General features: G+C 38.0%; 1 protein-coding gene across 1 annotated transcript; it reads left to right on the top strand.

The window, feature by feature from the left end:
* The first annotated feature begins 13,341 nt into the window (after positions 1–13,341).
* Positions 13,342–20,830, top strand: LOC132323430 (collagenase 3-like). The gene is made up of 10 exons (XM_059838622.1): positions 13,342–13,525; positions 13,626–13,867; positions 14,955–15,103; positions 15,202–15,327; positions 16,233–16,394; positions 16,978–17,095; positions 17,679–17,812; positions 18,153–18,312; positions 19,050–19,153; positions 19,689–20,830. The coding sequence occupies exons 1-10, from the start codon at positions 13,403–13,405 to the stop codon at positions 19,787–19,789; spliced, it is 1,419 nt and encodes a 472-aa protein (XP_059694605.1). The 5' UTR covers positions 13,342–13,402; the 3' UTR covers positions 19,790–20,830.
* The last annotated feature ends 442 nt before the right edge of the window (positions 20,831–21,272 follow it).

Genomic DNA, 21,272 nt, shown 5'->3' with positions numbered 1-21,272 from the left:
TTGCAGCTTCTGTTATCAATAATGTCTTGGCTGAATCACCAGAATATATTAAGAGAAACAGAAGATGATTACTCTGAACAGAATGTTCCCAGATAAAAGGCATTTGGGGCAAACTGAACAGGATTTTCCCCATGACACATATTCAGCATCTGCATAGACAAGTCAAATCATAGGGAGAGAGATACAGATTTTTCAGAAAATAGTTCTGAATAAGCATCGAAATTACTGGGTATTTAAATATCTGCGTAAATATCATGTTGCTCTTACTGCCTGCATTGTACTGTGTTAAAAACCACATTTTTTATGTGTAAGAAAACACAATTTTTAACCATAAAAGTTTTAGATTTATCAGAGCCCTGGAACTATGGAACTATTCTGATAAAGTGAGAAAGTTGGTCACATTTTTACCACATAGATCCAATATAGGTTGGCTGAAAATACAGTGTGAATAAATTAACTCTATCTTTCAGACATTTTAACACCATTTTTGACTCTGCAAAAAATTTAGAATTCAGAGCAGTATCTGTCTGCAACCATAGACTTCAAAAAAAAGAACTCTAAAAATAATATAATGTCAAATGGATCATTCAGCTAAAGTATTTGCAAAAATGACAGCGCACTGTTGTGCTTGGACAGAGTTTAAGTCTGTATTGCTTTAAAGAGAAAGAATTAATATTTAGAAGAGGGTAATTTGAGCCTTCTTTTACTTGAAAGTAATTTAGCAATTGAGCTGCTTGTTGTTATTCTTTTAGTTATTCTTTAATAGTAATTGTGGAAAATCCACCAGTGACTCACAAAACAGACCTCTGCTTTCAAGTGTCTGTGAAAAACACCTTACACTTCATTCCTTAGGTAAACAAGATGAAGGAGTTCCCTGCCTCAACCATCTCCCCATTTTTTAATAATCTAAAAATACTGACTGAGTTTCAGGCTTAGACTTGAGTCATAGTTTAGGCAACTCATAGAACCATTATTCAAGTCTTATCAAATCACAGAAGAACAGTTTCAATTGTCTTAAGTTAAAGTGGGCACAATAACAGGAGCATGTTTGCTTTGGCAACCTACCTACTCTTTTATGTCCCCAGTCATTTTCTAACTCATATGTATGGTGCTCACCCACACATGTACATTTCAGACTGAAAGAATTAGGAACAGCCCATTTTGAACACCTCACCCTCTTACAGAGCATTTGTAGATAGCGTTTTCAGGAATTTTTTTAGCTTTGACTTTTTTTTTTTCAAAGGAATGTGCTAAGCATATGAATCAATAGAGAACCTGGCATAGAACTTAAAGGGAGAAAGCTTTATATACCAAAGGCATATGTATATTTTGGGTTGTCAAGTTGATATTTATTTGGAGCTGGAATACCAACATGCTGTGATTACATGATTGTGAGACCAATAGCAGTGGATACACTTTTGTTGTATTTATTTGTTGAAGAATTAATTTGCAAATTTCATTTGAGCATCATGCACTAGAATTTGCACTATGACTGTAATTAGTGAGTTTGCTGATGTTATTGGTCTGTAAATTAGCATTTATTGAGGATTTCACTAATAGCTTTAGGATCCTCTATTATACACGTACCAGTGAATTTTCGTTGATCTGGATTTGAGGACCAAAGTGAGATGTTTAACAAACTGTCAGAAATAAATAAAACTGACAGATAACTTTGAAGTTAGGGACCAATCTTTCTAAATATTTCTGTACACCCTGCAGAAAAAATGCTTAGTTGAGTAATAGATATAAATGAGGATTAATCATCTAATGCTTGTGAAACATTCAGTTTTTGGAATTTTATTGTTCACTCACTACTATAAAATTGGAGAAAGTTTACAGCTTAAAAACACTTTAGACAAATATTTTTTTCACAACAGAATACAATTTCAGTGGACCTGATAATATTCACAAATCTGAACAGGGTGGAAGAAACACGATCCAGCCTAGAGAAAAGCCAGCAAGTCACGAGCAATGTACTGAATGTTGTTTCTCAGCAGCTCAGATATAAAATACTCAGATCCCTTCTGAAAGGTTTTTCAATCATCTACTGGATCAGTAACAACCATCATTCAATGAAATGCAGAAATATAAGTTGATTTCATTTGGAAGGATCCTTGAGAGGTCATACAGGCTACCACTGCCTCAAATTTAATTAGACCGTTTTACTCGTGGATTTGACTATATGAATATCTAACACCTCCAAGAACAAAGAACCAAACCTCAGCCCTTTCAAACATTTTACATCTCTCACGACAAACAAAATTTTCCTAACACCCAAGTGGAATTTCCAGTGTTCAGTTTTGTTTTCATTGCCTCCTGTCCTTTCTCTGAGCACATCCAGGGAAAGTCTGCAGCCATCTTCTCTGCATTTTCTTGTCAGGTACCTGAAGATATCAGTAAGGTTTCCCCTTCACCTTCTGATGTCCAGCATGAACAAACCCAACTTTTTCAGCCTTTCCTCTTTTCCCTGTGCTCCAGCCCCTGACTTGATCCTGATAAGGTGCTCTGGGCACTAAAGAATCCAGGTCTGGACACACCACTCCAGACGTGGTCTCTCATGTGCCAAGTAGAGTGGGTGATCACTTCCCTGGATCTTATAGCTGCAGTTACTACCCAAGGGTTTTAAACTGGGCTTGCTTAAGCCTTAGCTCTCATTAGGGAAACATGAAATATGGGTGGTTTTTTCCTTCTGACAAGAAAGATAAACACAAAATACTTCACATTAAATCACTGGGGCTTTTAATTTTTCTTATTCTGACTGAACAAAACCATCAGTTATTCACACAGTTTTAGAAAAAACCCACACATTTCTCTGGTGTGCAGCACATCATATATCCTATAATTTATCTTACAGTTTGTTTAGCCGCATGGGGTTTTTGGTCATGTCAGCTTTGAATGGGAAATTGATCTTTTCTTCCTGTTATTTATTCTTTTCCTGCAAATGATAATGAAACAATGCAGCCAAAAATGCTCCATAAGGTAAAACAATCCTTATGCTGTGATTAAGTCAGAAGACAGTGTGCACTTCTAGAGGAGTTGTTTTGCCACCAAAAATCTGTAACCCTGTCAAAGATGTTTCTGTTAGCTCACATTCTTTCTGCCTTCTGGATTTGGAATTTGAACAGCCCATTGTATGAAAGAAAGAGTGCACTCTACAAGACTAAATCTTCACTCAGAAATCAATGGCTCAGTATGCAGTGGTAGGCAAAATAAGTCAACAAAATACTGGAAGTTATCAGGATAATTGCTGAGAGGGGGAATGATGGGAAGAATAATTTTCCTACTATAGCAAAACTCCCCATGTCCAATTCTTGAGAACTTAGTGCAGTTTTGTTCTCCAGATCTCAGAAAGGAAATAATGACAGTGAAGAAAGTACCCAGAAGGCAATTTCAATCAGTAAACTGAAGGACCAGCTATCAAATGAGGATTTTGGGCAAGAGGAGATCAAAAACTTCATAAAACTCATATGTGCAAAATCGTGAAAGTACATCAGAAACTGAATGGAAAGAAGCTATAGACCAAACTGTACAGTATTAGAGGCATGGGACATTGCATCAGGCTTGCAAGAGTTGAGTAAAGATAGAGAAACTAAACCATCTCTTGCAGAATAGTACAGAAGGTTCTTACAGAAGGTTGTCAATACATCCAGCATCAGTCAAAAAGTTATCAAATTCATGTTCTCCCTAGATATTGTCTTTAATAATCATTGCTAAGAGACAGAATACTGAGGTAGATGGGTCATTTAGTCATTTCTATGTTAAATAGAGAAACTGAAGCAATTGACAAAACTTAATGAAAGTAATTGTATTTAATGGTACAATCAAAGTTTTATGCTGTGAGAATTAGGTCCTCTGTGAAGCAGGATTAAAAACTAGATTGATCCCTTCTAACACAAAGGCAGTAGAAGCTGACTCAGCCCTTTACTGTGTGGTTAAGAGCACTCATCTGGGATATGGGTGAACCTCAAGTTCCTACTTTGTTAGGTGCATGCATGTAAAATTTTGCCTCAGTCAAATTCCCTAATAACCAAAAGTAGATCTGTCATGTTGTAACATCCTCTTCCATCTGAAGACTTCCAGTTTCTGGTAATCAACTGGATTCATAGTGCATAGAAACAACACTTGTTCTTTTTGTTCAGGTGCAAGTCAGGAGTTGCTACATGTGGTGTTTCCTACACATAAATGATAAAAACTGAATTCAGTTATTTGAGTAGTTTCAAGTAGTTATTTATAGAGAAGCAACCTTCCGTGAAAATCCTAATCTTTCATAGTATTTTGTTACATTTTTAGATAAAGCTGAAAAGTATTTCTTCAATGGTCCTCTTTTCTCATCCAGGAATAAAGAAAAACAAGAATACACAAACCTTATTTTTAATTATTTGACAGCAATAGAAGTATTTTTCATTGCCAGAGTTTTCTATGTCAACTTTGAACATGTTTTATAAATTATTTTGCATTGAAAAGACATAAAGCAATAGCTCAACTTAATGCATAAGTTTTGTGAAACATTCAGTGAACATTTGTTATGGTTCACTTTCAGGCAGGAATTTCCATTTTATATGCTAAGAAAACCAAGCCACACACAACACCAGATTTTTTACTAACTTGAAAGATTCTGACACCACTTTTCACAGATACCTCCTAATTTGTTTATGTAATAAATTCCACTTCACATCTGGCTAGAGAAAAGTGGAATAAACAAATGAAGATGCTGAAGGTTCGGGAGCATGTGGCTGGAAATTTTCCCAAGACCTTGGTCTGACTGTCTCATGGCCTTGCCAATATCATGATAATGAAGGCTGAAGATGCTCCAACCATTTTAAAACATTCAGGGATAGAATCTATTCTGATTTAAGCCCAATGTAATTTAATGAGCTTTTTAATGGTTATGAATCTGCAAGTATGAACCATCACAGAGTAATTCTCCAAAATGAGATGAATATTGCTTCCATTTTGGGGGGTCCTCCTAGCTAAGGCATGCTGAGGATATGGAGGTGGTTTGTGAGAGCTAGCACAGCTTCACACAGGGCAAGTCCTTCCTGATCAACCCACTGTGGAGAGACTGCAGCAGTGGACAAGGGAAAGGCTACAGGTGTCATTTGTCTGGGCTTCTCTAAAGCCTTTGACACAGGCCCCCACAATGCCCTCTAAACTGGAGAGAACTTGATTTGATGGTGCACTGTCCAGTGGATTCCATTCTTTGCAAGAGAGGTACTCCATCCCTCTGATCATTCTTGGTTTGGGCAGGTAACCCTATCTGATCCATGATCTCCAGGCATCTTCTGCAACATCAAAGCTATTGAACTTAGTTTTTCAGCATGAATATGAACAAGGATCTCTAGCATCACAGCATTTGCAAGTCTTCTTCTCTGAACCAATAATATTTATAATTTTATTTTTCTGTAATCCTTTAACCCCCACAAACCAGTTTGAATTACTAGCAGTTGGTCTTTATTACTGAAGTTAATCAGAGCACGTTGCCTGATTAGGAAAGAGGAAGGAGTAAGTGAAAGTCACTTCTTGCTATCTGCTGGTACAGAAGAGAAAATGCTGAATGCCAAGTCTAGGGGACACGTGAATGGAATTTTTCAGCTGACATAAGAACAGAGATAGTGTGATGAAAAATGCATTTCTAAGAACTTATCAGGAGCACTGCAGAAATTCCTGTCTTTTGTTGTCATTCCATCCCACAGCTACCATGTGAAAAAGAGGAATGGGAGCTGTTGTCTTCTTATGAAAGTGAGTACAGAAGGACATTTATATAGCAGAGGCCAGGGTGAAAAGGTTAGAATGGCAGAATGGCAGAGAAGTTAGGAAATTTGGAGGGATGGCTGAAACACTCTGTTCATATCATCCATATAGAGCACTGTTAGTGTGCAAGATAGTGTTAAGGCATTAGATAGGCTAAATAAGATGTTCAAAATATTGCAAATACTTATCTTGAGAACTTAGTCTGAATCACATTAAGTTGTATTTGCAAACTGTATTGCCTGCTTAATTTTCCTAGATCACTTTTTGAGCAGTATTTCACAGTAACTGAAAATTCACTGATATCATGAAGATATTGACTGATAAATATGAACATGAGAAGTCTCTGAAGATTTCAAATGACAGCCAACATATGGAGCCCCAGATTATTGGGTTTATTACTAATTCTCCCTCAAAAATCTGTAATGTATGGAACTTGAGTATGCCTAAAGTGTCACATAAGCATATTCACTAAAAAGTTTTCAAAATATCTAACTTTGATGTTTGGTTACTGGTATAAAGGAAACTTCCCCACAGGCACTGGGATCTGCTGTTAGGTCCTCCTGAAGCTCTCTCTGCTCCAGGCATAGTCCAGCTGTCCAGCCTCTCCTCAAAGATCAAGTGCTCCAGCCCCACCATCTTGGTGGCCTACTCTGAATTTGATCCAAACGGGGAAGTGAGATTTTTAATTAAATGTAGAACCCCCTTTTATTATTATATTTCTTTGTAATGGAAAAAAATTGACCTTTATTTCTGTACCACATCACTTTATAGTTGAAAACGTGCACTCTGCTAGGTAGCACCAGGAGTTTTCTTAAACCCACTTTTAGTAATCTCTCACCAGTTATCTAAACCTTCATTTTAAGCTTACCACTTGCTTGTTGTACTTTCTATAAAACCGTATGCATCAGTCTTCTAGTTTATGCCCCCCCCCCTTACCCTCAAGAGCTTTTCCAATGGGGTTGAGAAACTGCTTTGTAAACAGCCCAGCTGTATAAACAACATGAATGTGGCTGGCAAGCAAAACCCATGGCTTTAAACATTACACTTCCTTTCCTAAATGTTTTTAAAATGTATGGGTTTAGTCATAAAACTCCTTACAAATCAAAAATTTACAGTAAACTTTATTTCTGTGAAGGACAGGCTCCTGTCCAAAAGATTTGTGATGTTTCTCTTTCAGATAATGTCAATGCAACTTTTGAAATTCATTTGACATCATTCTGAATTATTTGTGTGCATATATGAGAAGCTCTGATCTTGAAAAGAAATTTGTAGCACTCAGGTGGAAATTCCAATAGATATTGGCATGGAAAAATAAAAGGAACCAGGAATACAGTTCAATTAGGCTGTACCTTTAATGATTGATGCCTCTGGAAAGAGTCAGGTAATACCTAATTCAGTACATATGAACATATCTTATGAACAATGGACACAACTCTCATATTTTTCACTGGTGCTGAAGAGAGGCTTTCTCTCCACCCTCAAAATCCACACCAAACCTGCCCTGTTCCTCTGCTGCATTTCTTCTCACAATACCTAGAAAAACAAAGGCCTTCATGGGGTTAGGTGCTACAGCCAGCACTGGTTTGACATGTCTAGATCCAGAGGGGACAGCCATGGCTTCTTATTACCTAAGAGGTGTTGAAGACACAGTGCTCTTGAGAAGTGACCAACAGAAATTCAAATCAGAAATTATGAGTCTTCATTATCAATAGTAAATGTATTAACATATATCAGAGAAAAGGGCTTGTGGAGGTAGGAAAAAGACTTGTGTGTTTCTCTTAGGCTCCTAGCCCGAATTTTCAGAAATAGTATGTACTCTGAGCCTAAATGTTTCAGAGGACATCACATTCATTTTTATTTCGCACTCCTGAAGGAGCCATTTGTCCCCCCTGAAGATGTAGAATCCACAAATTCAAAGTTCAAACTCCACTTAGACATTTAACATGCAAAATTTCTGTTTCCTCTGGGTAATTTATTCAAATTCTTGAGTTCCCAAAATTTTAGAAAGAAATGTTGAATCACTTTATAGATAAATCATCAAATGCATTTTTCTTCCTAATGAAGACTTTCTTAACAGCTACCATTTACTAAAATTAAAATTTTTTTCTATTAACAATGGCTATCCATTCATAGTGAAGGCCTGAATTTTAAGGCTAAAGTTTCTACAGCAAAATACTTAAACAGTAAATGAGCAAGACAGAAAACATTTTTTTATCATGAAGGAGGAGCTAAAATAAAAATGCTTTAAGGATATATTATATGTATTTTGGGGCTGATACAAGAAATAAAATACATCAAAACACTAAGACCTACTTATGGGTGTCAGATATCCACAGTACCACCAAGATAGTCTTTAAATGTATTTTTGAGACTGTGTGAAATCTTAAATATCAGAAATAAAAAATAGGTGTAAGATGATGGATGTATTAAAAAAATAGAAAATTAAGTTTTTACCTTGAATCTATTTTCCTGTGGTTTCATTTTCCCTGAGTTTTATTGTTGACCAGCTCCTTCCCCTCAGCAGTAAAATTATGTTGGCTAGACACAAACTCTTGAACTCATTGTTTGCCCTTTTTTCTAGCAATAGAGATAAGTGGATATTTTGTACTTGATCTGGGCAGTCCCCTTGTTTGGACAAAGAAAATTTGGATTCGTGTACCTATTTGAGGCATTTTCTCTCTTTCAGTTTGGCTGTGAGCATGAGGCAGGAGTCCCTGTTTCCCCCAGGTCAGGTGCAGCTGTGAGCAGGAGCACTGTCCTGGAAGGAATGCATATTGCCCCACTGCCCACCAGCTGCAGAGCTGCCACCTTGCACAGCAACACAACAAATCCCTGCAGCGTGACAGCTCCTGGCTTCTTCAGGCATCAGCAGAAAATGGGGGAGAAGCTCTGCTCCAGAAGAGGTCACCTGAAGTGAAGTAGGTCTGTGTGAACCAGCTGGGGCTCCACGAGAGTCAGCAGAGCTCAGGTGTGAGGGACTCAGCACAGGAGCCTAAAGAAAGGCATCTAATTCCAGCTGAGATGCAGGGGGGAACCCGAGGCACCTGCATGGGATGGTCAGATATGACACAGGACAGCTCTCTGTCCTTCTGGCAACGTTAGAAGTCTGTCTGTGGGCACCTGAAATAATCCCAAGGTGCCTACCTCAGTGTAATAAACCAACTGCTGTCTAGGGATTAGAGAGTGCTTTGACTTCATTGATTATAATGAGACTTCAGACACAGCACCCAGGAGGGTGCCCAAATTTAGTTCTGCAGTCAAAAAACCAGTCCACCTCTGGTGCCCTTCGTCTCTGCTCCACAGAGCCTGCAGGGTCTCATTCAAACAAGAGTAAATTCCTCTTGGGAACATGTTTATATGTTTCTTGATTCAGGCACTGGACCATGTTGAACATCTCTGAGCACCCCAATTACATCTTTTTGACAACAAATGGCGCAGGGATGCTGCTGTTTAATACAAAAAGAAGTCAGGTTGCTGTAACATCCCCTGTCATCCCAGCTCGGTTGTCTTGGCCCCCATTTCTTGCCTCATGTCCCAGAGATGGAGTCCCACCTGGAGAGGTAGAGCCAGAGTATTTCCATGTGTTTGGAACTACTCTGAGACTCCATTTGCCCATCTGCACACTGGGCCTCAGAATAACATCCTTTTTCCCAGAGGAAGCTCATCTAAATGTGATGGCACAGCCCCAGGCACTGGGAATGTTTCACTTGAACACAACTGCCTTGTGGTAAGAAACATTAACAAATGGGACCATTGACTTTTGCTTTTTTTTTTTAAGTGAAGTGTCTGCTGTTTCAGGGTCAGTGATCATTCACCACATTCACTATATGCTGTTATTTTGGGCACCAAACACAGACTGTAAATCAAAACAGGACACCTTTCAATTATTTGTGTTAGCAAAAGGTATGTTGAAATCACATGGTTGGCTCAATTCTTGTTTTCAAATAAATAGTACTGAAATGCTGCTTTAAGGCACTTATTTCTTCTTGACACATCTTCCATCTCCCATTTTCCATTTTTCCTTGAGGGGGGAAGGCCATCATGATTATTCCAGTCTCTGCTGTGCCTGTGTAAATTACCATCAGTCCAGCTAACTTTACCCACACCCACAAGATGACAGAACTGCAGAAATTTTGCAGTGCTTGTCAAAATCTTACTATTCAGCAGTTTTGTGGGTTTCAGAGCTTTTAAAATAAAACTTTCCAGGCTTGCTTGGTTGCACTGGGGTCAGCACAAGGTCTATGAACCCCTGCTGACTGTTTTTACCTTCATTTACACCTCTCTTCATAGTTTTAAGTCAATTTTCTGACTCATACAGTGGCATCACCTGATCCATAGATTTTACTTCTTACAATGCCCAGCACTGGCTGGCTTTGGTGTTCTTGTTTGTAAGTGCCAACTTTAAAAACTTCCTTTGTGTGAGGCTTTAAAGAGTCACTATATATAAATGTAAGACCTTCAGAGGTCTCTACTTAGTTCCCAGCTCTGTCAATATTTTATCTACCCTTAAAAATACCATCATACACTGCATCTGTGACACTGTTTCAGAAAGAGGAAAAATAAAACTAATTTTCTTTGAGCCTTTTACTTGCTTGCTTGCATGGCCTTTCACCATTGTTTCTTCACTTTGTCTACAGAAGACATAAATCCATGCCTCAGTTTAGGCATAGTTTACTACTGATGTAGTATAAATAGCAACAAAATGTGTAAGAAAACATATTGGATTCTGTATTTTTACATTGCCAGGACTCCCTAAGGATTTAACTGAATGTTCTGAAAAAATGATTCAGCCATAATACACCCTCACATGGCTCATTGCACACAGTCTTTCAGAAACCAGGTTCAGGTTTAGCATTTTGATTTACTACCTGTGACAAAACAGCTACAGACTCCCTGTTTTGATTTTTTTCTCTTTGTATGTTTTTCTACTCAGAATCTGTTCACTTCAGTGGACTATCTTCACTTGTTCATTTAATTTCATTTCATTGTCCCACTGTAGCAAAGATCCAGCTTTACTCATCTTTTCTTACACAAAGAGAAGCTGTTTTTAGAAAAGCTGCCTGTTCTAGTTTTTTCCTGTAATTAGTTTGCCCAATTTTTAAAATATTCCTTGGAAATGCCTCAGGACAGCTCTCCGGAGGCACAAAAAGCAAAGTTTTTGAAAGAGATTTCACAGTGAACTTCAAAGAACTTCAAAGCATTTATGAAAAAAAAAAATCCCAGAAAGTGGAAAATCATTCTTCCCTGCCTAATATATCATTCTCTTCCTGCAAGACAATTACAATTACTACTGCTTTGTTGACTTCAGCTTAAGCATTTTAAAGAACTGGGCTCCACATCACCTTGGAGCCCTTGTTGGGTAGGCTAACTCTGTTCTTTAATTTTACTCTTGAGCCAAGCTAAATATTTTTTTTTTCAGTTCTACATTTATATCATTCAAATATCATCTCTGAATATTTGGTTTCACCTTTAACTGGCAGTAAGCTGACCTATGTTTATTAAGGTAAACCTGAAACCCCTGAGGAATAATTTGGGATCATCTTCTCCTCAAGTGTAATGGACTGGTCACATTTTTGCAGTAACATTTGGTTAAGAAATCTCTCCTGTTCCAGAAGCAAAGACTCCAGTGTCTGAGCTGAGTCCATGGGGACTTGACACAGAATGAAAACCTTTTAACTGCATTTGGTAAGGGGCAGCATACACAAATGGGGGTATAAAACTGTGCTTCTTTATGTGTAAGGAACCTAATTTCAGAGAATTTGGAATTCACTGGGATGTTATCCATGGAGTTTTAAGCTATTCATTTCACTCATAGGTTTCTGAGATATGTCTGGTAGTGCTTGAACATCCACAGCTTTATGGTCTCCAGGAAAGCGTTCCTTACAGCCACAAAAACATGACAAGGCAGCACCACTGCTCCTAAGCTCCACACAAAGCAAGGAAAACACACTGCAAACACTGCTTATCTGCTAATTGTGTACCCCAGCATAAATGAATAAAAGCAGTGCTGCAGCTATCAATGCAGAAATGTTGGAGGGGAGGAAATGGGATACAGACATCTGTATCAATCTGGCAGTCTGCACCAGCAAGGAGTGCAGGGCTGTGAGAGCACTGGCAGTATGGATTCAGTGCTTGTCCTGAAGCCTTTCAGGGAACAGGTGGAAAAGCAAAGGTGGAAAGGTGGAATAACTAATCAACAGTCTCTATGTCCATTGCTGAGTAAAAGTCTCAGTGCTGCTGTCAGACAATGTAAAGGAGAATATACAAACTGCTTTAACAGATGTTGTCTGTTCCTCAGTGGTGTGACCATATTTAGCAGTGGCTGAGATGGGCAGAGGGGCAGAAAGAGCCTACATAACAAATTCTTCTCAGTTCTATTTGCTTTTGCTGTTTGTCATCATAAAACACACGGCCATCATTGTTTGAGTAATAGAGCTTTTACACATTCAACCTCACTGATTTTTTGTCCTTTTCCTGTTTTGTCAACAAGGGAACATCCACATCAGGGCAGTGTATTCCAGGATGCTTGTCCCAGTGTCTAACAGAAAGCTGCCTGAGGTTTTCCATACAGGCAAAAGAAATCATCCATGGAAGAGCAGGGCAAATTCAGCAGAAACCACATTTCCCCTTGGACCTGTGCTTGTCAGCAGGTGATATGATACAAGTTATAGCAGGAGCTGAGATTCTGGTGATCCTGGGGAGATAGAAATAATCCTTATGTTTGAGGTATAGTAATGACCATCTCTGCCATAATGCCAGATTTATCCTACTACCCACCTCATAAGAAAAAAAATCATATTTTTTAGTTATTCTAGACGCACAGATCCATTGTCTGTCTATAGCTGGTAGATTGCCTCTCTCAAAGTATTAGCTCTCTCATTGATCTATGATTGTCATCTTCTCAGAGAGTGAATTAAATTCAGGTTTTTGGAAGATAAATTGTGTGAATTAGTCACTCTACATGACCTGCTTTGTTACAAACAAAAAAAAAACTTTTAAATGATCTTAAGTATTTCTGATATTTTGCATTTCTGGTTTTGAATACGTTAGACAGTAAAGTATTCTGTAATTTAGATAGAAATTCTCTTTAAGGATCTCTGAAATAAAATTTTTCTTTATGCTATGGAGCTATAGTTCTTTACAGAAACAAAGAAACAGTATCATATTGTATAGTCTATAATGTTATTTCACTAAAAATTGCTGTTGAACCAGTGTAACTACTGAAAAGTCACACTACTTTCTTTAAAAGTAATGACCTTTGTTATGTATTTGTATTGTTTATCAAATGTAAAAAAGCAGAATTTTTATAGCAAAGGAAAGTAAGTTATTGCAGCATTGTTGCCAGTTATTACCAGTGGAAGTTACTGAAAAATAATCAACAAGTGTGGTTTGGTTATGCCCGTTTCTTCCCGCAGCCTATGTCAATATTCAGAGACCTCATGTTTATACAAAGATACAGTTTCAGAGCCCTCAGCTGGAGAACGGATGCCTAAACCACAGTGTTGGGGAGGAGAAACAAACCAGCCATGTTTACTTCCAGCAACAAGGAAGTTCTAACTTGTCCCTGGGTGGTGACTCACTGGGTTGGGGCTATAAAAGTAAAGGTAGCTGCTCTCTAAAATATCAGGGCTGCAGACTTCAGAAATCCAACATGATGCAATCAGGACTCGCAGCTGTTTTCTTTTTCTTGTTGGGTTTGTCATTTTGCCTGACAATCCCTATTCCCCTTGAAGACAGCCATGAATTCACAGAAAAGGACCTTGAGTTTGCAGAGGTATGGTATAAAATAATCCATTTGCATGTTCCAATAACAGTAAGCTGTGCAGTTACAACTCTTTGGAAATTATGCTTATTACTCCTTTTCCCCTTCTTAGCGCTATCTCAGGACTCACTATGATCTCCATCCGAATCCTGCTGGAATAATGAGGAAGAGTGGAAACACAGTGGCAGCCAAACTTCGGGAAATGCAAGCTTTTTTTGGCTTGGAGGTGACAGGCAAGCTAGATGAAGAAACATATGAGCTGATGCAGAAACCAAGATGTGGTGTCCCAGATGTGGGGGAATATAACTTTTTCCCTAGAAAACTCAAATGGTCAAAAATGAATTTGACTTACAGGTAAATGCCTGGTATTTTGAGTATTATTACTGTTATTACCTTCTTTCCAGGTGCATTGTCCAGTGGGCTGCTCAGTACGTGAGGTTGATGTGAGAAGGGTGCATTTGAGTTTGACCAAATTAATGCTGCAGTTTAAAACCCTTACAGCCCCACTCTAGGAAAGGTGCTCCCAGCCTACATTGCAGCCCAAGGAAGTAAACATGATTTTTTCCCATTGCACTTTGTCATGTGCTGTAAGCCAGCAATCCTCATTTGGCCTCCATATAGACACTCAGGACACATCCATGGTGCCAAATGAAAGAGGGGTAGGGGCTCAGACCATGCACTTCTCTGGGTCACTCCTTAGCTCTGTTTGGACCTGGTGCAGAGTTTGCTTCTGTCTTGTCCTGGACAGAGAGGTGTACCTGCAAACCAGTCTGTGTGGTGAGACGGTGAGAGCAGGCTCTTCCATTTCACATCCCAGATGCAGATCTCTGTCTTTGTTCAGAAAAATCCCTGTACCATGACCTCAGAAATGCTGACATTGGGAGGTGAAGGGCTGACAGTTCACAGGGTAGATCCTTCTCCTTTAATTCTGCAAGGTCATCTATTTGGGGCTTTCAACAGCTAAAGACTGAGTTTGTTCATCAGATTCCAAATTTGAAATCACTAAAATCTCTTAGTTCAATAGCTAGTGATAAATGTGACTTTAATATGGACAATTATAGCCTCAAAAAAATCACTTTGGATAATGTTTTGCTGCTCCAGGAAGTGAGGATCTTGAGATATTTAATGTGTCATAAAAATTTTGAAGTTCTGATATTATTTTCCTTATACTAAATATATCTGACACTTTCTAAATCTTCTGGTGCATAGAAAACCAATTACTGAAAGCTGTTAGATAATTTCAGATATCTCTGAATTAGTTTTGAGATTATATAAATGTTTATTTTTTTTAATACTGTGTGCAGGTACTAAGCTCCTTGTTATGTGATAGGATCATATGACAAAAGCAAAAACTTTTAATGAAGTGTACAGTCACATAAAAATGCATTGCATATTTCTTCAATTCACACAATTTAACTGGAGATATTTATCTGTTTGACAGAATTATGAATTACACTTCAGATCTGAGACGTAATGAAGTAGACAGAGCTTTCAAAAAAGCATTTAAAGTTTGGTCTGATGTGACACCACTGAACTTCACCAGAATACGAAGTGGTACAGCGGATATCATGATCTCCTTTGGCACTAAAGGTAACACAGAACCAATTATTTTCATTTATAAGTAAATTATATTCTTATATACGTAAGATGGAGTAATTAATTTAACTATTTTGAATTTTGCCTTTTAGAACATGGTGACTTCTACCCTTTTGATGGACCCTCTGGATTACTGGCACATGCTTTTCCCCCGGGCCCAGACTATGGAGGAGACGCTCATTTCGATGATGATGAAGTTTGGTCAGATGATTCTAAAGGTAACAGAAGTTCCTGAGATTATTTGAAATGGTGAGAGATGGAAAATTTATCCCTGTTTGATATCTGTAGATGGTTTGTTTTGCCTGTTTACTGTTTGTTCAGCATTATGTTCACTGTTCACACATAGAATGCTGAGTTTAACCTCCAGTCATAAATGGAGGTTTAACATGTGCTTAGCATAAATTTTAAGATGTAACATTCCTAAGTAAAGTGGTTTAAAAAAAATTACACAAACAAGATTTTGTCATTTTGGCATTTCACTAAGGGCAGCTAGTTCTGATCACAGACTGATGGGCATTGCCTTACTGAAGCCTAGAGCAAACATACCTCAGCTGCAAGCGGTCCACTTGCATTTAATTTGAAAATTCATCACCTTGCCTATTCAGGACAGAGTTTAATAGAACAAAACACTATTTTTTCAGCACTGGATTAGGTCACCCTCCTAGCATTAATGCTAATTTCTGCAATAATGGACTCTCTACAGCAGATGAACTCCCAACAAAATGTTCTTGATTTGAGTAGGACCAAGACGTCACCCTAGAGCTTTCCTGTGTTGCTGAGAAATCAAGAGATCTAAATCTCCCTACATAGTAACCCTGTCATGTAAGAGTTAGGCTGAACTCCAGCTATGAGACACTAGATCTCTTAGGCCCTTATTAATGCAAAACCCTTCATAGTTCATAAATGACAAGCAATTGTATCTAGTGGAAGGTGTCCCTGCTCAAGGCAGGGGGTCTAGAACTAGGTGATCTTTAAGGTTCAAAACCCTTCTATGGCTTAATGAATTATGCAGAATTTTTCCATGTATTCAGTTGTCTCATTCATTGTCCCCTATGTTAAAGCACGATGTCAAGTATGGTGATGCAAGGAGATGAACATTTACCTTTGCTGTGGTTTGTTATAGGCTATAACTTGTTTCTTGTTGCTGCCCATGAATTTGGTCATTCACTGGGACTTGAACACTCTAGAGACCCTGGAGCTTTGATGTTCCCAATCTACACATACACTGGAAAAACTGGTTTTGTGCTTCCTGATGATGATGTGCAAGGGATCCAAGAGCTCTATGGTAAGTCTGTATAATATAGAATATTTATCTCCTGTACCATTATAGCCTGCTGTAAATGCACTGCACAGTTACTGGGAGCTGCAGATGTTCAATAACAACAGTCATGACTGATTAAGAATGATTCACTGAAAGAGGAGATGCTTTGATTTAGTAGTTGAGAGGGGGAAAAAAATTAACTAATGCTGGAGAGCACAGTTGGTCACTGACCTGTCTCCTTTAGTGGTAGGTGACGGGGACCGAAGTCATTTTTTGACCTGCCTGAAAAGAGAAGGTAAAACAGAGTCTCAAGGTAGAAACTGAACTATCCATGTTTCATTATGAAAAACATAAAGTGTTTGGGGACCTTTAAAACTTGGGATAAAGAAAGGAAGTTTATTTAACACCATTGCAGCATACTTGAACTGCAAAGTTCATGAATGCATTTGGCTAGAGGAAAGAGAGAACAGATTTTTCTGTAAAAATTTTTTAACCATTATGGTTCTATTCACCATGATCTTGGGAGATCTTCCATGTTCTGTTCAACATCATGATCAACAGACAGAACTTAACATTGTCAAGCTTACATCATATGATATCACTGCAGGTGCTGGAGACAAAGATCCCAACCCAAAACATCCCAAAACACCAGAGAAATGTGATGTAGAATTATCACTTGATGCAATAACAGAACTTCGTGGAGAAATGCTGGTCTTCAAGGACAGGTAAAGACGTTTCCATGTCAAGGATGGTGGGTACTGGATAAAGTCTGAGCTAGCAAAAACACCATTCCAGTTTTTTACTAAAGATTTGGGTAAATGTACATTTCAAAGACCACAAATCAATACAGATGTCTCTTAAGAAGCTGCATCATATATCTTTTTAGGCAGAATTTATAATGCAACTACAGACTTGATTGCCCAGCAATATGATGTGAAGATAATATAACTGAAGACTGACATTTTTGTACACATTTTTAAATTCATGAGACTCTCTCCAGCATGCATAAATCTGCTAACTTTTATTTGGATGAAGTTATACTGCATTCAGGAGCTTAACATGGGACAGCAGTGTTTCTCTTATTCTAAATGAAAGAAGCTTAAAAGTTGTTAGTGTTTGAGGTGATCACTGCGTGAGTGACAGAAATGCTCTGCAGCTGATGGCTGTCAGGAAAGGAAAGGTCTAAGAGAAGCTCAGTCTATTCAAGATTCTATGATAACCATTAATTCACCACTATAAAACATCAAAGATACTGCTATTCTACAGTATGACAAGAAACATAAAATATATCTTCCTTTTCTGAACTAGGTTTTTCTGGCGACTGCACCCTCAGATGGTTGAGGCAGAACTGGTGTTACTTAAGTCCTTTTGGCCAGAGCTTCCAAATAAAATAGATGCAGCTTATGAAAATCCCGTCAAAGATCTTGTGTTCATGTTTAAAGGTGAGTTTTCGATTTTGTTGTTGGCAGAAGAATACACCTAATTAATCAAGCTCAACAGGTGGTGCAGAGGTAAACAATAGAAGAATAAAACATCCTACCTTCCTTGCTTGAAAAACAAATTATTTCACCTCTATATGCACATCTATAAAATTTTCAGTGAATTAGGAGATGTGCAATTTAATTGGGATGCCCAGAATCGTAGTACAAATAGTCTAATACCTGCTGAGTGTGTGACCTAACAATCTGTTTGTTGTATGAAAATAGGGATCACGGTTTCCTCATTTTATTCTTCTCTCAAAGCTGAGTACCCACAAAAGATTCACTTTGTTTATATTTTCAGGAAAGAAGGTCTGGGCTTTGAATGGTTACGACATAGTTGAAGACTTCCCTAAAAAGATCTATGAAATGGGATTCCCAAAAGAAATGAAAAGAATAGACGCAGCTGTCCATGTTAAAGACACCGGCAAGACTCTCTTTTTTACTGGAAATAAGTACTGGAGGTAAGCTGGAGACAGGTCAGTTTTGGTGTCCTTAGTCATAACCTGTCCAGATGTACGGAAAGGTCAGGAGTTTGGTTCAAACCAGGCATTTGGCCAATCTGGTCTGTGGTTTTCCTTGGTGCTACAGCTGTGTACAACATGTTGTAAAGGCCTATGCAAGGCTTATACAAAAATATGGGCACAGATTTTAAAAGCTGAATGAGTGCAAGGAAAAGAGAACAGAGTTCTCTAATCTGGGAGAATTTCTAATGTGGACATGTCTGCTGGACAAATTTCCCATCTTGCCTCCTTGAGTTGCTTGTGTGAAATGGTATCAGTGCTGTGAGCAAGAAATCTGTCCCACCCTAGAGTGTCTCTTTTTTGCTGTCCATGAGTGGGGCTCACAACCAGCTCTCATGCATAATTAACACATTACCATCCCTTCCCACTATCATTGGGCCAAGCAGCCTCAGGATAGGTTAGTAGTACCAATACATCCAGGTACAATAATCTCCATATAACAGGTACTTTATAGATGAGTTCTGAAAAATTAGCTCTATTTTCTTTGTGTTTATTCCAGTTCTTGTGGAGGTGTGCCCTGTTTATCACTCAGCATTTTACCATTGCACTAGACAGAAAGCACCCAAAGACTGCTGGCTTGCTTTGGGCATGGGTGACTTCCAAGCATATAAGGGGCACAGGCCAGACTCCCAGGCTGTTTAAATCCCCTGACTTTTTTTCTTTTGTTTTCAATATAGTTATGATGAAGAGGCAGAGGTTATGGATGCAGGCTACCCCAGGATGATAGAGGAAGAATTCGCAGGAATTGGTGATAAAGTGGATGCAGTCTATGAAAGAAATGGTACATAATCTGATAATGAAACTTTATTACAATTAATTGCCCTTGAAATTTGAGATTAATGTCTTGTAGAAAATTGTGCATTTGTAATTTTAATTTCTTTACATCAATACTTCTCTTCTTGACTGAATCAGTTTTCCGATCTAAATTATGCACTGGACAAAAAAAGAGCTTCTTGCTTAGGGAACCTAAAGGGACGTGTTTAATATAGAAGTATTGTAATGTAATAACTGGATCCCATTCCTATCCGGCTTTTCAGGGAGTGTTTCTGAATCAGTGTCTTAAAAATTAAAATGCCCTGATCAAATGAAATAAGAATTTTACACAAGATTAAAGCATATCAGTCGTTTTAAAACTCTGATACAGCCCGAGCAAATGGAATGAGGAACTTTAAAAATTTAGCTCAGCATTCTAAATATGAAAATGTTGCACTTGAGTTATTAAAAATGAAAACAAGATAATTACTATTTTAAGGATAATTTTGATATGACACCACAGTTTCTTAGTGTTAATCCTGTCTAACTTTCTTTTTCCTTAGGTTACCTCTACTTCTTCAATGGACCACTGCAGTTTGAATATAGCATCTGGAGTCAAAGAATTGTCCGTGTCCTGCATACTAACTCCCTGTTTTGGTGCTAATTACAACTGAGAGCCATGTCATAGGCTGCAGAGCAGCTTGTAGTACGTGGGAATATTATTAAAGTGGGCATTTAGGTTTACCAAAGGACAGCAAGGTTCTATGAACAAGTACTAGGCTACCTACCACCAAATGTACACTGTATATATGGACTTACACAGCTGCATGTCAGTCTGGAATTGATTTACCTTAATAGGAAAGGAGGAAATAAATCATTAGCATTTCAAGGCCCATTACACCATTTAAAGTTTGTCAGGTATTGGAGTGATGCTGGATACATCACTCACTTCCAAGAACACTACTAATTCCCAGTGTTCTGAGTACATTTAGCACCTTTCAAGGATCTCCTAGCATATCCCAGGAAATAGACCTGGTAAACCCAGGAGTTTATATCTTTAAACTAATTCATCTTCCCTTTTTGAAATTCTTTTTAACATAGTGGGAATTCAGATGTGTTATGAATGAATGAGGGCTGTATGGTGACTCCCTGAGCAAGTAACACCAAGCAGCAATGATGAAATTTGGGAATTCATAAGTATTTGACTGTATTAAATGGGAATGTCCCCCTGGAAGCAGGGATGCCTATGTCATCTTTAGAACAAGGAGAAGGTACAGAAGCAGTGAGATGTCATTCCAAAGCAAACAGGAAATCAGGAAAAGGGAAAAGTACTCCCTGGAGAAACAGTAAACCTTCATGATACTGGGGAAACAGGAAGGAAGCAGCTACAAGAGAATCATGCAGGTTGAAACCGTGCACGATGCTACATCTGGTATCACAGCCCAGATGTTTTCAGCTGGTGTTAACTGAAATGAATTTATAGAGGTTATGCCTGTGCCAGAAGAGAACCTGAACATCCAAAGCAGAATATTGAAAAGAATATATTTTTTCATGTTGGCCAATCTTTTAATATCTATATTAATTTTTTCAGTATATTGTAATATTTTGGTTTGTTCTGTTTTGTTTTAATCAATGCAAATGATGTGGGACTGTGATTATTTTGACTTTAAAAAATAATATTAAATAAACTGGAGGAATAAACTGACATTGTGAAATTCCTTAAATTTTTTTATGCTCTCTGCCACAGAAGCAATACAGAGCTATTGGGCAAAAGAAATCAAAATTCCTAACCTGTGCATTTTATTCATTAAGATTTTCATCTCTGTTTAAAAATAAAATTTATTTTTTATCCCTTGAAGAAAAATAACTTTGTGGAAATGAGGAAAGACAGAAGAGGGAAAAACAGAAAGACCCTCCAAATCTGCAAAATAAGAACTAAGTTAGAACTAGATCTTATCATTACAGTAAGAATGAGAAACTATTAAGAAATACTGAAAAAAACAGTTGACTGTTAAATATCAGCAATTATTTAGAACTTCATTGTCTTGTTCTGTCTTCTCAAAAACAACCCTTAAGTCAATAAATCAGCCAGGCCTGCCAAGCAAAGCTCACCAATAATTAATATCTTTAAACAGACATAAATGACC

The sequence above is a fragment of the Haemorhous mexicanus genome, chromosome 2, assembly GCF_027477595.1.
Source record: "Haemorhous mexicanus isolate bHaeMex1 chromosome 2, bHaeMex1.pri, whole genome shotgun sequence".
Taxonomy (NCBI): domain Eukaryota; kingdom Metazoa; phylum Chordata; class Aves; order Passeriformes; family Fringillidae; genus Haemorhous; species Haemorhous mexicanus.
This window is presented reverse-complemented; position numbering and strand designations above follow the sequence as displayed.

Coding starts and splice junctions, on each gene's coding strand:
- LOC132323430 (XM_059838622.1), top strand. CDS start 13,403: ATGATGCAATCAGGACTCGCAGCTGTTTTCTTTTTCTTGTTGGGTTTG. Junction 16,395..16,977: donor AGGGATCCAAGAGCTCTATG/GTAAGTCTGTAT, acceptor ATATCACTGCAG/GTGCTGGAGACAAAGATCCC. Junction 17,813..18,152: donor TCTTGTGTTCATGTTTAAAG/GTGAGTTTTCGA, acceptor TTATATTTTCAG/GAAAGAAGGTCTGGGCTTTG.